The following is a 13,279-nucleotide window of genomic DNA, read 5'->3' on the forward strand; positions in this document are numbered from 1 at the left end:
GTGTACAGATGGATGCACAGACAGGTGGACGGATGGATGCTTGGGGAAGCACAGCCCACCTGCTCCATTGCTCCTGTGCACTGATCCCCCCTGGGAGCAGTGGCCATGCCAAGGCCCTGGCTCAGTCAGATTTCTGACCTTCAGGTCTCTGCCCAAATGTGACCTTATCAGAGAGGCCTTCCCTAACCATGCTGGTTAGTGCCTCCCCATCACTCTGCCTCCTTGCCCTGCCTCCTCTTTCTTCACAGCCCTTACCACCACCTGCCATGTATCATGTACATATCTGTCTCCCCATGTGAGCTCCATGAGAGCAGGCACTGTCTGTTTTGTTCAATGCTATGTCTCAGTGCCTACAATAGAGCCTGGCACATAGTAGGTGCTTAATAAATAAAAATAAATGAATGAGTGAGAGGGAACATTTTACATGCATCCCGGAAAGGAAATATCTTCAGCTTTCCTTCCCTGGCTCTTCTTGCCCTTTCCTGTCCTGTGTCCCTTGGGATGTAACTGTTTTCTGGTCTCCTCAAGGAGCACATCAAAATGGTGAGGAACGGGGGTGTTCCAGTGCTCCTGGAAACTGCAGAGCCAGGAGCTGCCTACTGTGTGAAGGCCCAGACGTTCGTGAAGGCCATCGGGAGGCACAGCGCCTTCAGCCAGGCAGAGTGTGTGAAGCTGCAGGGTAAGGATGGCCTGTGTTCCCTGGAGCCCCGCACAGATGACAGCCCTTCCTGATGGATGCTCAGCTGCCTGTCGGGTTCCTTTGGTTCTGAGTCTCCTGTTGGTTTCACTGACCTGCCCCCCAGGCTGGGTGGGTGCCTGTGGAAGGTGTGCTTCACTCTAACTCCTCTGGAGGTGAGAGTCCACCCTGGGCCGGGGCGGGGCTCACTTGAGCAGCTGTCTGGAACACTTTCCCCCTGAAAGCTCCCTAGGCCTGAGAGCAGGGGCTGCAAGGCTCCTTTACCAGATGGCAACTGCCTGAGAATCACAGGGGGGTTGCCAGAGAGGCAGCCAGGGGATGCGAGTCATTCCTTGTGAGCAGGCACCCCACTGTACGTCGCAGCTGCTTTCAGCTGGAAGGGACCTCATGGAAAGTCTGTAGAATCCTCTTGTTTGACTTAATTTTTTCCCTTGAATTTTTTTTGTGGTCTAAAAACCTACAATGTTTAAAAACCCTTTGAAAAGAAACAGTATAAAACCCACACATCCCATGATTCTGCCACTCAAACACCACTAGGGACATTTCTGTGTATAACTTTTTAGTCTTTAAAGAAATTATTATTTTAAATATTTAGTGCTTTCCCCTGGTTCAAAAATATGATAAAATACACATGAAACTTTCTAATTCTCTTTCCAATCCTTATATTTTCCATTCCTCCTCCATAGGTATTAGCTTCTTGTATATTCTTCTAAAGACTTTTAAATGCACATACAAATAAATGAGAATATATTTATATATATTTCCCTTCTTTTTAAAACAAATGGTACCATACTGTAGACACTGTTCTGGGTCCTGCCTTTTTCACTTTATATGTCTTGTAGATTTTTCCATATCTATAAAGAACTTCTTCATCCTTCTTTATGGCTACATAGCATTCCATTGTGTCTTTATACAAGTAATTTAACTTGTCCCCTATTGATGGGCATGTAGTTTTCCCCCAATATTTCACTATTAGAGCAATGCTTTAATTAATTACTGCGTACACAGATCATTTTGCTGGCGTGTGTATATCTGAAGGATAAATTCCTGGAGGTTGACTTGCTTGGTCAGAGGCATACACATTTGAATTTTGACTGCTGTTCCCCAATTGCCCTCCAAAGGAGTGTTATCCTTCCATCACTGCCCACAGGGAGACACATGTTGTAAGCAGAGTGCACACACACTGTGTACCTGCTTTTTCACAAATATCATATCCATAATATTTTCTATGTAGATTCTCTGATTACCATTTTATACTACTTTTTAAAACAACGTAAATCCAGCTTATTAAAGAATTCATACAACACAGAAGTATATAAAATAAGAGGTACATGTTCTCCATTGTCCCCACACCACTCAAGAGGTTCAGGATGTTTGGCATTGAATCTTCCAGCCGGGGTGTGGTACCAGTACTCACAGGCACAAATGGGACTATACTGTGCTCGCTATTCTGTCGCTTGTCTGTCTCCACTTACTAGTATATTGTGAACACCTTTTCATGTCGGTACGTATGGATCTACCTCATTTTTAAAGAAGCTGCATAATAAGCTAATACATAGATGTGCCAAAATATATGGAACCATCCCCCTAGGAAAAGGTATATTCTGTGCTTTCCAGGCTCTTACCACTACAAACCATGCTGTAGTGAACAAGCTCGTAGGTATCCTAATTCTCATTTTAATGTCTAAATTCCTAACTGATCACGCTGATGTCCCATGATATATTAAATCATCTCCTACTTGGTGATATTTAGATCATTTCCCTGTTTTAGATCATTTCCATTTGCTTTTGAAGATGGTGCTCATTGACTGATTCATTCATTCATTCAAGGAATACTTATTGAGCATTAACTAGGTGCCAAGTGTGGCCACATCACTGGGACACACTCAGGGAAGTCCTGCTGTCATGGAACTTACCCTCTAGTTGGGGAGATAGGCTACAAACAAGTAAACGAAGGAGATAATTCCCTTGGTGGCATGTGTTATGAAGAACATATTCCAGAGCATGCCTGGAGGTGGTGGGGGTGCAGAGAGGTAGATTGGTTACAAGGCTGTTGCTCTAGTCCAGATGTTGCTATGAACTGCTTTATGCATGTAATTGTTTCCTTCCTTGGAATTATTTTTTGGAATCCAATCATAGGAGTGGATGAAAGGATATGAACCTTTGTTTATCTCTTGATGTGTACTTCCAAAAGATTTTCCAAAAGCACTGAAAGAAACATATGAAAGAAACATAAGGAAAAGCACATATGTGGCTGGGGGCCACATATGTGAGACCAGCAGCTTCTCTGCAGTCTCATTGGCTGTGCCTCCCTGAACTTTGCGGTGAGTGGCCCAGCCCAGAGAGGCTGATGAGTTGTTCGAGGTTACATAGAACAGAAAGAGGGGAAGATAACCCATCCCCCTTCCACATCTCCAGACGCTCAGACCTGGCACTTTCTGATACATTTACTTAGTAGAATGCTGGTGGGCTTTGGAGCCAGCCCTATCTGAGTGACCTGGCGGTATGTCACTCAACCACAGTAGGGGCTTAGATATATCATAGTTATTTTGTGATGGCTTTCTGAACTCAGGATTTTCCCCATAATATGAATCGAGGCCAAGAGCAAATTGTGAAACACACTTTGTTTTCAGTTACCGCCCAGTTCCCTTCTGTGCTGTTCTCTTTCAGCACCTCCCCCTCATCCTGCCTGGGGCCTGGCACTCTGCCCCCCTGGCAGTGGTGCCAAGGTATGTGAGAACACAGCTAGTGGCTTAATAGGTGATGCTCCTCCCTTCCCTTCCTGAGAAAAAGATCCTAATCTTCCCCAGGGCTTTCTGGAAACCAAGCCTTCATCTGGATTCTAGAAAAATGGTTTTAATGGTGGTAATTTTAATCCTAGGACATACATCAAATCTCAGGATGTTGGCATCTGCCATCTTGGCCAATGTGCAGAGCCAACTCCAGGAAAGTGAGGGAGGCCCAGGATTGGAGACTTCATCTTCACTGCGGTCTCCTAAGCCTGTCCTTATCTTTTCATTTCCAGGAGAAGCCCTCTCCCTGGCGCTGGCCCTGTTTGCATTTGTTGGCTTTGTGCTGATCCTTGTGGTTGTGCCGTTCTCCATCTGGAAGATGGGCCGGCTGCTCCAGTACTCCTGTTGCCCCGTGGTGGTGATCCCTGACACCTTGGTAGTTATGTTCTTTTTTCCTTTCAGCACAACACTGACCAAATGCAGTTTGGGCCTTGGTTGGGCATGGGCACATATTTTGTGGGTCTATGAACATTTGCACAAAGAGGGGATCAGAAGGGCTGGGAGAGACCTCCCTTCGCCAGGGAGTGGTGACCTTCCTCAGCCTCCCATCAGACCAGTGTTGCTTGCTTCCAGGACCTGGCACAGCCAAGATAGCAGGTGTGCACAGCCCAGGAAGCTGGGCATCTCAGGAGTCATGCACAGTCTTAGCCTTCCCCATGGGCCTTCTGAGCATTCTTGGCCCCTTCTCATAGGTATAACAGCAGCTACATCCAGTAACTTGTTCCAACACAACATATTCACCTCATATGCCAAGAGCCTCCTTGGTTCTCAGGTGAAGTGCAGGTTTGTGCATGTGGGAGGCACAGACTGTACTTTGCCTTTGCCCAGGGGCAGGGAGGCATTCTGGACCTGCCCAGTGACTACTTAAGATTAGGGGTCTGCAGTTGCTGTCTCAGCTCCTCACAAGCCAAGTCTCCCGAGGACACTAGACCACAGATCTGAGTCTCTAGAGTAGGGATAGGCCCTGTGTGCCCATGTCAGGGTGGAGGAAAATCAAAAGCAGGCCTCCAGCAGCTATCGCATGTCCATCTGGCTACCACCTATGTGCTCCCACCCTACCCTAGACCTCAACACAAAGCAGCGCAAACAAAACAAAACAACCACAAACAAAAACAAACCCATCGCCGTCACCTCAGGGATTCCCACAGTTCTCTCCTGGGAGGAGGCGTTAGCAGTCCCCTTGTCAGAAGCAACGAGAACCTGCAACCTATCCATTCCTGTCATTCCTTAACAGCCTGGAGTCACTCTGGAAGGAGTCAGTCTTGTGACGTCTTCATGGCCCTGAGACACGGGCCACACTCTCCCTACACAGGAGGAATACTCCTCCCTGGAACCCGGGCATCAGGACACCCCTCCACCCTGCTATCCAGTCAGCTCTCCTCTTCCAGTACTTCCAGGTGGTCATAACTTGAGCTGACACTGGGACAGAGTTAGGCACCAGGCATCGTTCTAAGGCTTTACATATATGGACCCATTTCATTTCCCTTCTTCATAATGCTTACCCATGTACTTTCATCAAGTCCCCCCTCCAGCCCACCCTGAATGACCACATGGTTACCACCAAACATAGAGGCGATGTGGTGTCTCAAACATGGGGGACAGAATGGCCTCATTCTCCTTCAGCAAGAATTTGAGGGGCTCAAATTTCCCTGAAGCATAAAAGGAGGTGTATTCTGCAGTTGTTGGGGTAGCATATTATAAATATCAGTTGGGTCAAAATGTTTGATAATATTGTTCAGACTTTTTTGTATAGTTCTATTAGTTATTGAGAGTGAGACAAAATCTCCAACTATGAGCATGGATCTGTCTGTTTCTTCTTTGATGTCAATTTTTCTTTCCTGTGTTTTGACACCCTGTTTTAGGCGCACATATACTTATGACTGGTATGTCTTCCTGAGTAATTGAGTCTTTTATCGTCATGAAATGTCCCTTTTTATCCCTGGCAATATTCCTTACCCTGATATCAATATAGCCCTTTTTTGTTTACTGTTTGTATGGTGTAGCTTCTTTGCATATTTTTATTTTAAACTTACCTGAGTCCTCATATTTAAAGTGTGTCTCTTGTAGCAACATATAGTTGGTCTTTTTTTTTGTTTTTTTTTGTATAAATCCACTCCAACCATTTTTACCATTTAATTGGAATGTTTAGTCCATTAACACTTATCTCTTGTCCTCCCACTTTCTAACTTCTGTGTTTGCGCCCCTGTCTGCTTTCTGGTTCTTCAAGCCAGTAAGACTGTCACTGTTCGTGGCATCAAGAGAGACCTGCCCTCAGACAAGAACTGTAAAAACTGGGAAGCTCACCCAGTGACATTCTCTTCGGCCAGGTGTCAACTTTTGGTTGCTCTCCAGTGACTCAAGGAAATGGGTTTCACATTTTGGTCAGTTTTTGAAGTTGTCACCTGCAGGAGGATTGGTCTGACTGGTGCCCCTCTGCCATAAGTAGAAGTGGAACTCTGCAATCAAAGAGGTGTGCCTGAGCCAAGCCAAAATGATGACAATGGTAGGGGAGCATTCCCGGTTTGGGCAGGTCACTGGCTCTTCTCTTCTACACATGGTGATGATCTCAGCCTTCCTCAGCTGGACTCCATCAAGTTGTCATCCTTTGTGGTTTTCCTCTCAACTGTCACCCATGCTTACCCTCTACACACAGGCCATTTCATTCCTAACACCCTCCCCGTTTTTTCCTCTTCTGGTCCTGCATTCAGCAGCCCAGCAGAGTTTCCTCTCCACCTCAGGATCAGGGGCCCTAGGATCCTTCTAAGACCCAGTGCCTTGTGAGTGAGCAACAGAGTAAAGAGCCAGGAAGGGGGCCAGCCCTGTGGCTGAATGGTTAAGTTTGTGTGCTCCGCTTCAGTGGCTGGGGTTTCACTGGTTCAGATCCTGGGTGCGGACCTGGCACCACTCATCAGGCCATGCTGAGGTGGGGTCCCACATAGCTCAACTAGAAGAACCTACAACTAGAACATACAGCTATGCACTGGGGGGCTTTGGGAAGAGAAAGGAAAAAAAAAAGATCGGCAACAGATGTTAGCTCAGGGCAAATCTTAAAAAAATAAATAAATAAAGGGCCAAGAAAAGACCACGTAAAGGGTCAATTCCTTGTAGCATTTCAGGTGCACAAGAAGAGCCCTCAAATGGCACGAACTCCTGGGAATCCTAATGCATTATGGGCCACACCCTAAAAATACCTTTGGAGAAAACCAAACAACTTAGATGAGACCAGAGACAAGCAGATTCTATGAGAGTGTGACCAGTTTCATCCATGGATGGTAGATGCCACTACCTGTGACTACCTTTTGCTTCTTTCTTCTCCTTTACCATCCTTCCCACATTGTTCCAGGATCAGCTCCTGCATTCACTCCTTTCCATAATGCTTTTAATTTTTATTCTGTTCCTCCCTAGATTTTTAGGGTGGCCCATTTCTCTGAGTATATGCATTTCTCACAGGGCTGTGTGAGAAATAGATCACTAGTGTCCATTAAATCCCAAACCAATTCTGGAGCTGTACATCACAACCGCCGTCTCCCCCTCTCAGCCTTGACTCCAGCACAGCCTCGCTGCACTTCAATATTCGTGTAGTTATAGGTAATCCTCCAAACTATTAAAAAGCAACTTCCAGCCATCCTTGCAAAATCCAATTAAACCATGAAAAATTACCAAGTGGAAATCCTTGACAACTCTTCAAAAAGCCCTATTGAGTTTGTAAGTGTTTAATTTATATATTTGGATTAAACATTTCATGTCTACATCTATAATTTTACAGTTGGTGATGGTTGCACTCTGCAATATAACACTAAGAAAGCCTTTTCATTCAAGTTTATATCACCAAGTAACAGTCTAAAGCAGAAATATACATGCAAAGAAAATTATATTAAGACTGCTCAGTGTATAGACCCTCCTTTAAAATATAATTTCTTTTCCTTGTCTTTCATCCATAATTGCTTCATGGGGATGGAGGCTTAGGTGCTAACAGTCTTTCTTTCCTTTCTGTGACTCACTGTATTCTTTCTCTTCTTGCTGTCATGTTCCACTGTGGGTAGCAAGCATGACGATGACCCTACGTTAGTCATTCTTCAATGGACCATCCCAAGTATGACTTTGGTGCTTCATAGAAAGTAGAGTTTGTGAGCTCAGATGCTGCTGGGGCCCTGATAGGTACAAACGAAAAAAAAAAAGAAGAGAAAAAAGAATGTGCAGTGCAATGAATGTAATTCCACGGGTAGAGATGGTAGGCTGCTTCTCAGCTCCAGTAGTTACTGCCAAGAGGGAACGTGAGCCAGCGCAACCAGATCTCCAAGTTTTAAATGAGAAACCAGAAATCCATACTTTTATGAGTATCCATACTCCTGATTTTTAAATGTTGAAAACTAACTCAAATAAAAAAAATGTCAGCTGAGCCTTGCTTGAAAGTTTGTTCTAACCCATGGGACAACAGTTTTGCCCCTTCTGAAGTTCTGAGATTATGCTGTTTTACTCTAATGTTCTAGAACGACACCATCCAATACAGCAGCCACTAGCCATATGTGGCTATTGGGCACTTGAAATGTGGCTAGTCGAAACTGAGAGGTGCTGTAAATATAAAATACACAATGGATTCTGAAGACTCAGTACAATAAGAGAATATAAAATATTTAAATGTTTTTATATTGATTATCTGTTGAAATATTTATTTTTTGATAAAATATATTATTAAAATTAATTTCACCTGTTTCTTTTAAAAATGTGCTACTAGAGAATTTTAAATTGCATATGTAGCTCACATTATATTTCCCTTAGACAGGGATGCCCTAGAATCTAAAAGATAGTCAGGTATCACCACTGCAGATTTAGGTAGCCAGGGTCCTGAGAACCTGAAGGGACCAGCAGCAGTGGATCGGTGGCGGGCTCCACACTGACACCCACACTCCGTGAGCCCTGCTTGCCCTTTGTTCTTTCCCAGTATTTGCCGTGGACCCTGAGAGTAAACCCCTGCCACGCCTCTTTACAAACAAGGAGCAAGGGGAACTGACTCAATGAAGCTGATGTGTCCTGGGCACTGAGGTGGAGGAACCATTGTGCCTGTTAATGTCTGCGCCCATGTCCCACCCTTTGGAGTAATGACAGGAAGGGCTGTGGGAGATGAACTGCCAAAGAACCTAGTGAATTCGGTGGAGGTGATCTGGCTAGTGACAGTTGGGAGAGTCCCTCTGAAAAGCTGATGTCTGCATTTTTACAGCCAGTTATGATCAGGTATTGGGGTTGCTGGTAGGAACATGAAATATGAGTGGGAAGGAACTCTCATTTATGGAGTGCCATCTCTGGACTGGGCACCTGCCAGGTGCTGTCTGTGGAGCACCTCAGACCAGGTCCTTATTTTCAGAGCTCTCTGGTGGAAGAAGCTCGGATGCTTTTGACCAGACAGTCTGGGCTTTTGTGGGGTAGGGGACCAGAGAGAGGAGTGCCGAGGAAGCAGGGCCCAAGAGATCTGCTGGTCAGCGCACTGGGAGATGATCTCACTAAATCTTGGAAACCCTGATCTAGGGGTTAGAATTGCCTTTGGGCTTTTTTGCTGTTCAAAAGTTAGTTAATCAGATAGTTGGGATTTTTGTGATGTTCTGTTCAACTACTACTGCATCTAATGAATATTTATGAAAATTATTTTTCAGGAAATAACCAATTCACCCCAGAAGTTAATCAGCTGCCGAAGGGAAGAGGTGGAGGCCTGTGCCACAGCCATGCTGTCCCCTGAGGAGCTTTTCAGGGCCTGGAGCTAGCAGGCCGGGAAGGGCCCCAGGAAGCTGAGAAACCTGGTCTGCGCGACACAGAGCCTTGAAGGGAAAGGCCGTGTGTCTGTTTTCCTCCCTGGACGAGGGACAAGAGACGTAAGAAGACCCCGTTGTGTCCAGGTCTAGCACTCTCAGAGGCAGACAGCACTGAGTGGGGGTCAGGAGATGTGACCTCTAGAACTGGATCTATGTGCCATTCACTAGCTGAATGGCCCTGGGGAAAGTGACTTAGTCTCTCTCGTCCTCAGTTTTCTCATCTGAGAAAATGGGGAGATTAATCATACAGCTGTTAAACCACATATAGATATATATCTCCATACATACCTCTCTAGCACCTGCAGAGCTGTAGGGAAATTAGTGATGGCGTGATTGGTCCAGCTCTCTGAAGAGTGTGTGACAGGAATGATCAATGACTCTATACACTGATTGGCTTGGAGAACCCACTTTCCCAGCGGAAACCTTGAGGAGGAGGGAAGGATGGTTACAGTGCTGTTGATTTCACTTCAAGCCAAATGCCCGCGCAGAGGCGAATGGCTCAGCCGGCTCCACAAGACTGGCCTGGAGGGAGGCCGCAGCCCCACTGAAACAGCCCCCTCAGGAATTCACGCAGGGCCCACCTCTAGAAGCCTCTCCTGCCCCCCTCCCCCACCAGGTGAGGAAGAGAGTCAGGAAAAGAGTCATTCAGAGATGGGACGGAGGGAGGCAGTTTCTTGAGGGGTCAAGGGATTGATGGGCAAGGCCTGTGCTTCCCTCCTTATGCCCCCACCCCTCCCAGCTCTGGAGCCTCTGGGCTCGGTTGTCTCCACCCCCACTTCCTGGGCCCCTTCCAGCCAGCCCAGAGGTGGGGACAATCTAACTGCTTCAGTCAGGTGTTTCCCATGCAAGATAGAGGTCCACAACCCTCTCTCCACCTGGTGGGGGCTCAAGTAGACAGAAGGTGGGCTCTTTCCAGGAGGATGTTTGCTGAAGAGCTTTTCCTTTGTGCACTTCTATGTTGTTTGACTCTTTCATGAAGAGTATGTGTTACACAGAATTTTATATCTGCCTCAAATAAAGACTATATTACTACACTGGTCCTCATCCTCTCTCTTCCCTCTTCCCTGAGCCTTCACCGGGGGCCACCGTCCCTCTGTCGTCTGTCCAGGCCCAGAACCCAGAAATGACCCCTGACTTTCTTCTGCTTGAGTCCCTCTCACAATTAGTCCCAGTGCCCATCCATTCTTGCTGGCATATATAAATACACAGAAATTTCTCTCGATTATTCTGTTGTCTTCCCATGTCCCCCACACGCATTTATTGAGGCCCAATCATGCAGGAGACATTGTGCTAGCCCCTGACAGTAGAGGGGCTGCCTCCGCCATAGCGGGTTATTCCCTCTCTCCTGGGGCACTTATATCCTGACTCCCCAAGCCTCCTCCCCTCCCCTCAGATTTACCCCCATCACCTGGCCCTTTACACCGGGACTCTCTAATGAGTGAAAAGAGGCAACAACAGGACAACAGGAAGACTGAGCATCTGTTGAAGTCCTTGCTATTGTTCAACCCAGGAGGGTACCCCCAACCCCAGAATCGAGCCCAGCTTTCTTAGTCCTGCATTCAGGGGACAACTGCCAGGGTCCAGTGAACAAAAATGCTTGCTCCATGAGGCTTACATTCCGAAGGGGGGAAAGGGGAAACAGTAATAATAAAGTAATACAAAATAAAATAATAATAGTAACTATTTTATTATGTGAATTGACTAGTATACTGGGAGTTTCTAAGTCCTGTGGACAATGAAAAGGCAGAGCAGAAAATGGGGGTGGGGCAGGTTGCAGCCTCCTCTGCAGACACGTGAATGCAAGCACCAGAATCACAGGCTGCCAAGAAGCCGAGGCACAGCCACACAGGCTGGGGATCACGAGCGGCTCTAGGACAGAGCAATCTGGCAACAAGTCCTTAGGAGTATGCAGCCTAAAACAAAAACTTTAGTCAGTATTTGTACTGTTTGTATTGACAGTGTATATATATTTTTTGAGCTATTCTCTTCAGTTGTCAGAGGAAGTGAATAATTACGTTTATTTTGATAGAGATCTAGATTTCAGGCTTAGTGAAAGGGAAAGCCAATCATAGACTCAAAAATTTGAGTAGGAGCAGTGTACTGTTAGAACGGAATTGAACCCAACATGAAGTCATACCTTTATAAAACATTTAATTAAAAACATATTTCCTTTTTGACTTTTTTCCATCAAAACGGTCCAGTAGTAATGCTACTCCATAAAGCACCCTAATGCCCAGATTTTGGTTTCTAATGCTATTTTTCTCTCAGAAGGAGCCAGGATTTTTGGAGCAATGTCTGATTCCACATTCCGTCTGGGCTGGAAGGGCATGAAGCGATCAATCCCAGAACACCCACACCTTGCTGGGCTAGAAACAAAGCTTTAAATAATCGGGTCATTCAAAATTACACCAGCATCACTCTAAAAGGGCTCCCACCCGCCAAAGTTGGGACAATGTGAGGATCAAAAGGAGAATACTGGCTGATATCAATTGACACAATTTGAAATGTCAGGAGTCCATAAGGATACACAAAAAGAGCAAAAGCTAATACAACGCATTCTCAAAGAGGAATAGAATGCATTTCTACTGAGTCTTGTTATTCAATCGTGTTGGGCTTATTGATTGCGTCAATGAAGAATACTAGGAAATGTGAACCAGGAAAGGTAAATACACCAGTCCGAAGGCATTCTCCCCCCAACCTGAACGCCTGCAACCGCCTCCTGCCCCGGCGCTGCGCTTCCAGTCTCTCCGCACTTACCTGTCTCCGGTCCCGCGGGGATTCCGCCGCCCGTTCCTTTCTTTTTCTCTTCGGAGGTTTCTTAGATTCCGTCTGTCTGGCCACTGTGTTACTCCTTCCCATCTCTTTAAAACAAAGAAACGTTTTTGTCTTATTTTGGTTGTGCCCTATTTGATAGGGAAACTTTCTGTGCGTGCAAAGCTCTCCGTTACCCTTGAATCCGGCCTGACTCGAATTTCAGGGAATTTTCGCAGCTTCTGGAGCCCACCAGGAGGGGGACCTCATGACGTCCACGGGTGTCTGGCGCCACCTTGTGTTGAGTGCTGGAAAAATTCCTTCTTCCGTTCCCGCTCCCAGCAAACACCCTGGGCTTCCTAGAGACGGAAAGAAAAGCTCGGACAAGTTTGCCGGAACGAGAACTCAATTACGAAACTTCCACGGGGTCGGCCCCTAGCAAACCTCCGCTGTCACTGGTGGCTTTAGGTTTAGTGGTCACCATTTTCCCGCTGGTGCTCTGTCTCCAGCATTTCCTTAGGGGTTTCGCTGCCCACCCAGCTATCCCTTCCCACGGGGTCCTTGGCCTCTGCCTCACTCTCCTGTCTATCCTTTTCCCTCTGTGCTGCCCTTCCCTACCTCTTAAAATAAGAGTTTTCAGGTAGTTTTTCCTCTGTGTCTTATTTCTTGCCTATCCCTGGGCTAGACTGACTTTCTGGGGGTGCTCCTCAGGCCACGGTTCATGAGGGGGAATCAGTTAAACCATTGCGGCGCCTAGGCTGTGAAATCTGGAACTGGCACACTGGAGTTGACCCGTTACAGTTTTCTCTTGCTGGCTACTGGGACCCTCGGCTCCTCAAGCATCTAACAAAAAACCCTGGAAAAACCCATCCTTGCCAGAGGTGGGAGCATGCACAGGAGGGAGCAGCAGGCTCACACGCGGAAGAGAAAGGCCTTCCTGCTTCCCCCAGTCAGAGGCTGCAAGCCCTGGAGAGGCTGTAAAACCCCCTCGGAGGAGAAACCGAGCAGCCTTCTCGAACGAACGCCTGCAAAAACCCCAAGAGCAAAAGCACAAACGCTCCTACCGTGGAGGAGGTGCAGTCCCTGTTTCCTCTATCGGACCCCACTGGGGAAATTTTTAAAAACTACCTAAAAAACTTGGCTGCTGGAAAAACTCAGTGGCTGGACAAACCTCAGTAACTTCTGCATTTTGTTCTTGTACATAAACCACTCATCCACGAAGTGGCCGCACGCCT

At 46.5% G+C, this 13,279-nt stretch overlaps 1 protein-coding gene and 1 long non-coding RNA gene across 4 annotated transcripts in view; one reads left to right on the forward strand and one right to left on the reverse strand.

Annotated features, from left to right (window-relative positions):
• The window catches only part of IL20RB (interleukin 20 receptor subunit beta), a 29,186-nt gene extending 18,861 nt beyond the window's left edge, over positions 1–10,325 (forward strand). The window contains exons 5-7 of one of the 3 annotated variants that reach the window (XM_014851964.3): positions 529–679; positions 3,723–3,865; positions 4,724–5,613. In XM_014851964.3, coding sequence (XP_014707450.1) covers positions 529–679; positions 3,723–3,865; positions 4,724–4,774 — 345 coding nt within the window. In that variant the 3' untranslated portion in view covers positions 4,775–5,613. Of the gene's footprint in view, positions 1–528; positions 680–3,722; positions 3,866–4,723; positions 5,614–9,137 lie in introns of those variants that run through there. The other 2 variants (XM_014851963.3, XM_014851965.3) reach the window with 2 other exon arrangements.
• A 631-nt stretch (positions 10,326–10,956) lies between these two features.
• On the reverse strand, positions 10,957–12,379 carry LOC123279354 (uncharacterized). The gene is made up of 3 exons (XR_006517349.2): positions 12,242–12,379; positions 12,051–12,154; positions 10,957–11,206 (listed from the first exon to the last, which is right to left on the reverse strand). It is a non-coding gene; the product is annotated as an uncharacterized lncRNA (long non-coding RNA).
• Between the last annotated feature and the right edge of the window lie 900 nt (positions 12,380–13,279).

This window comes from Equus asinus, chromosome 21, assembly GCF_041296235.1.
Source record: "Equus asinus isolate D_3611 breed Donkey chromosome 21, EquAss-T2T_v2, whole genome shotgun sequence".
In the NCBI taxonomy this organism is placed as follows: Eukaryota; Metazoa; Chordata; class Mammalia; order Perissodactyla; family Equidae; genus Equus; species Equus asinus.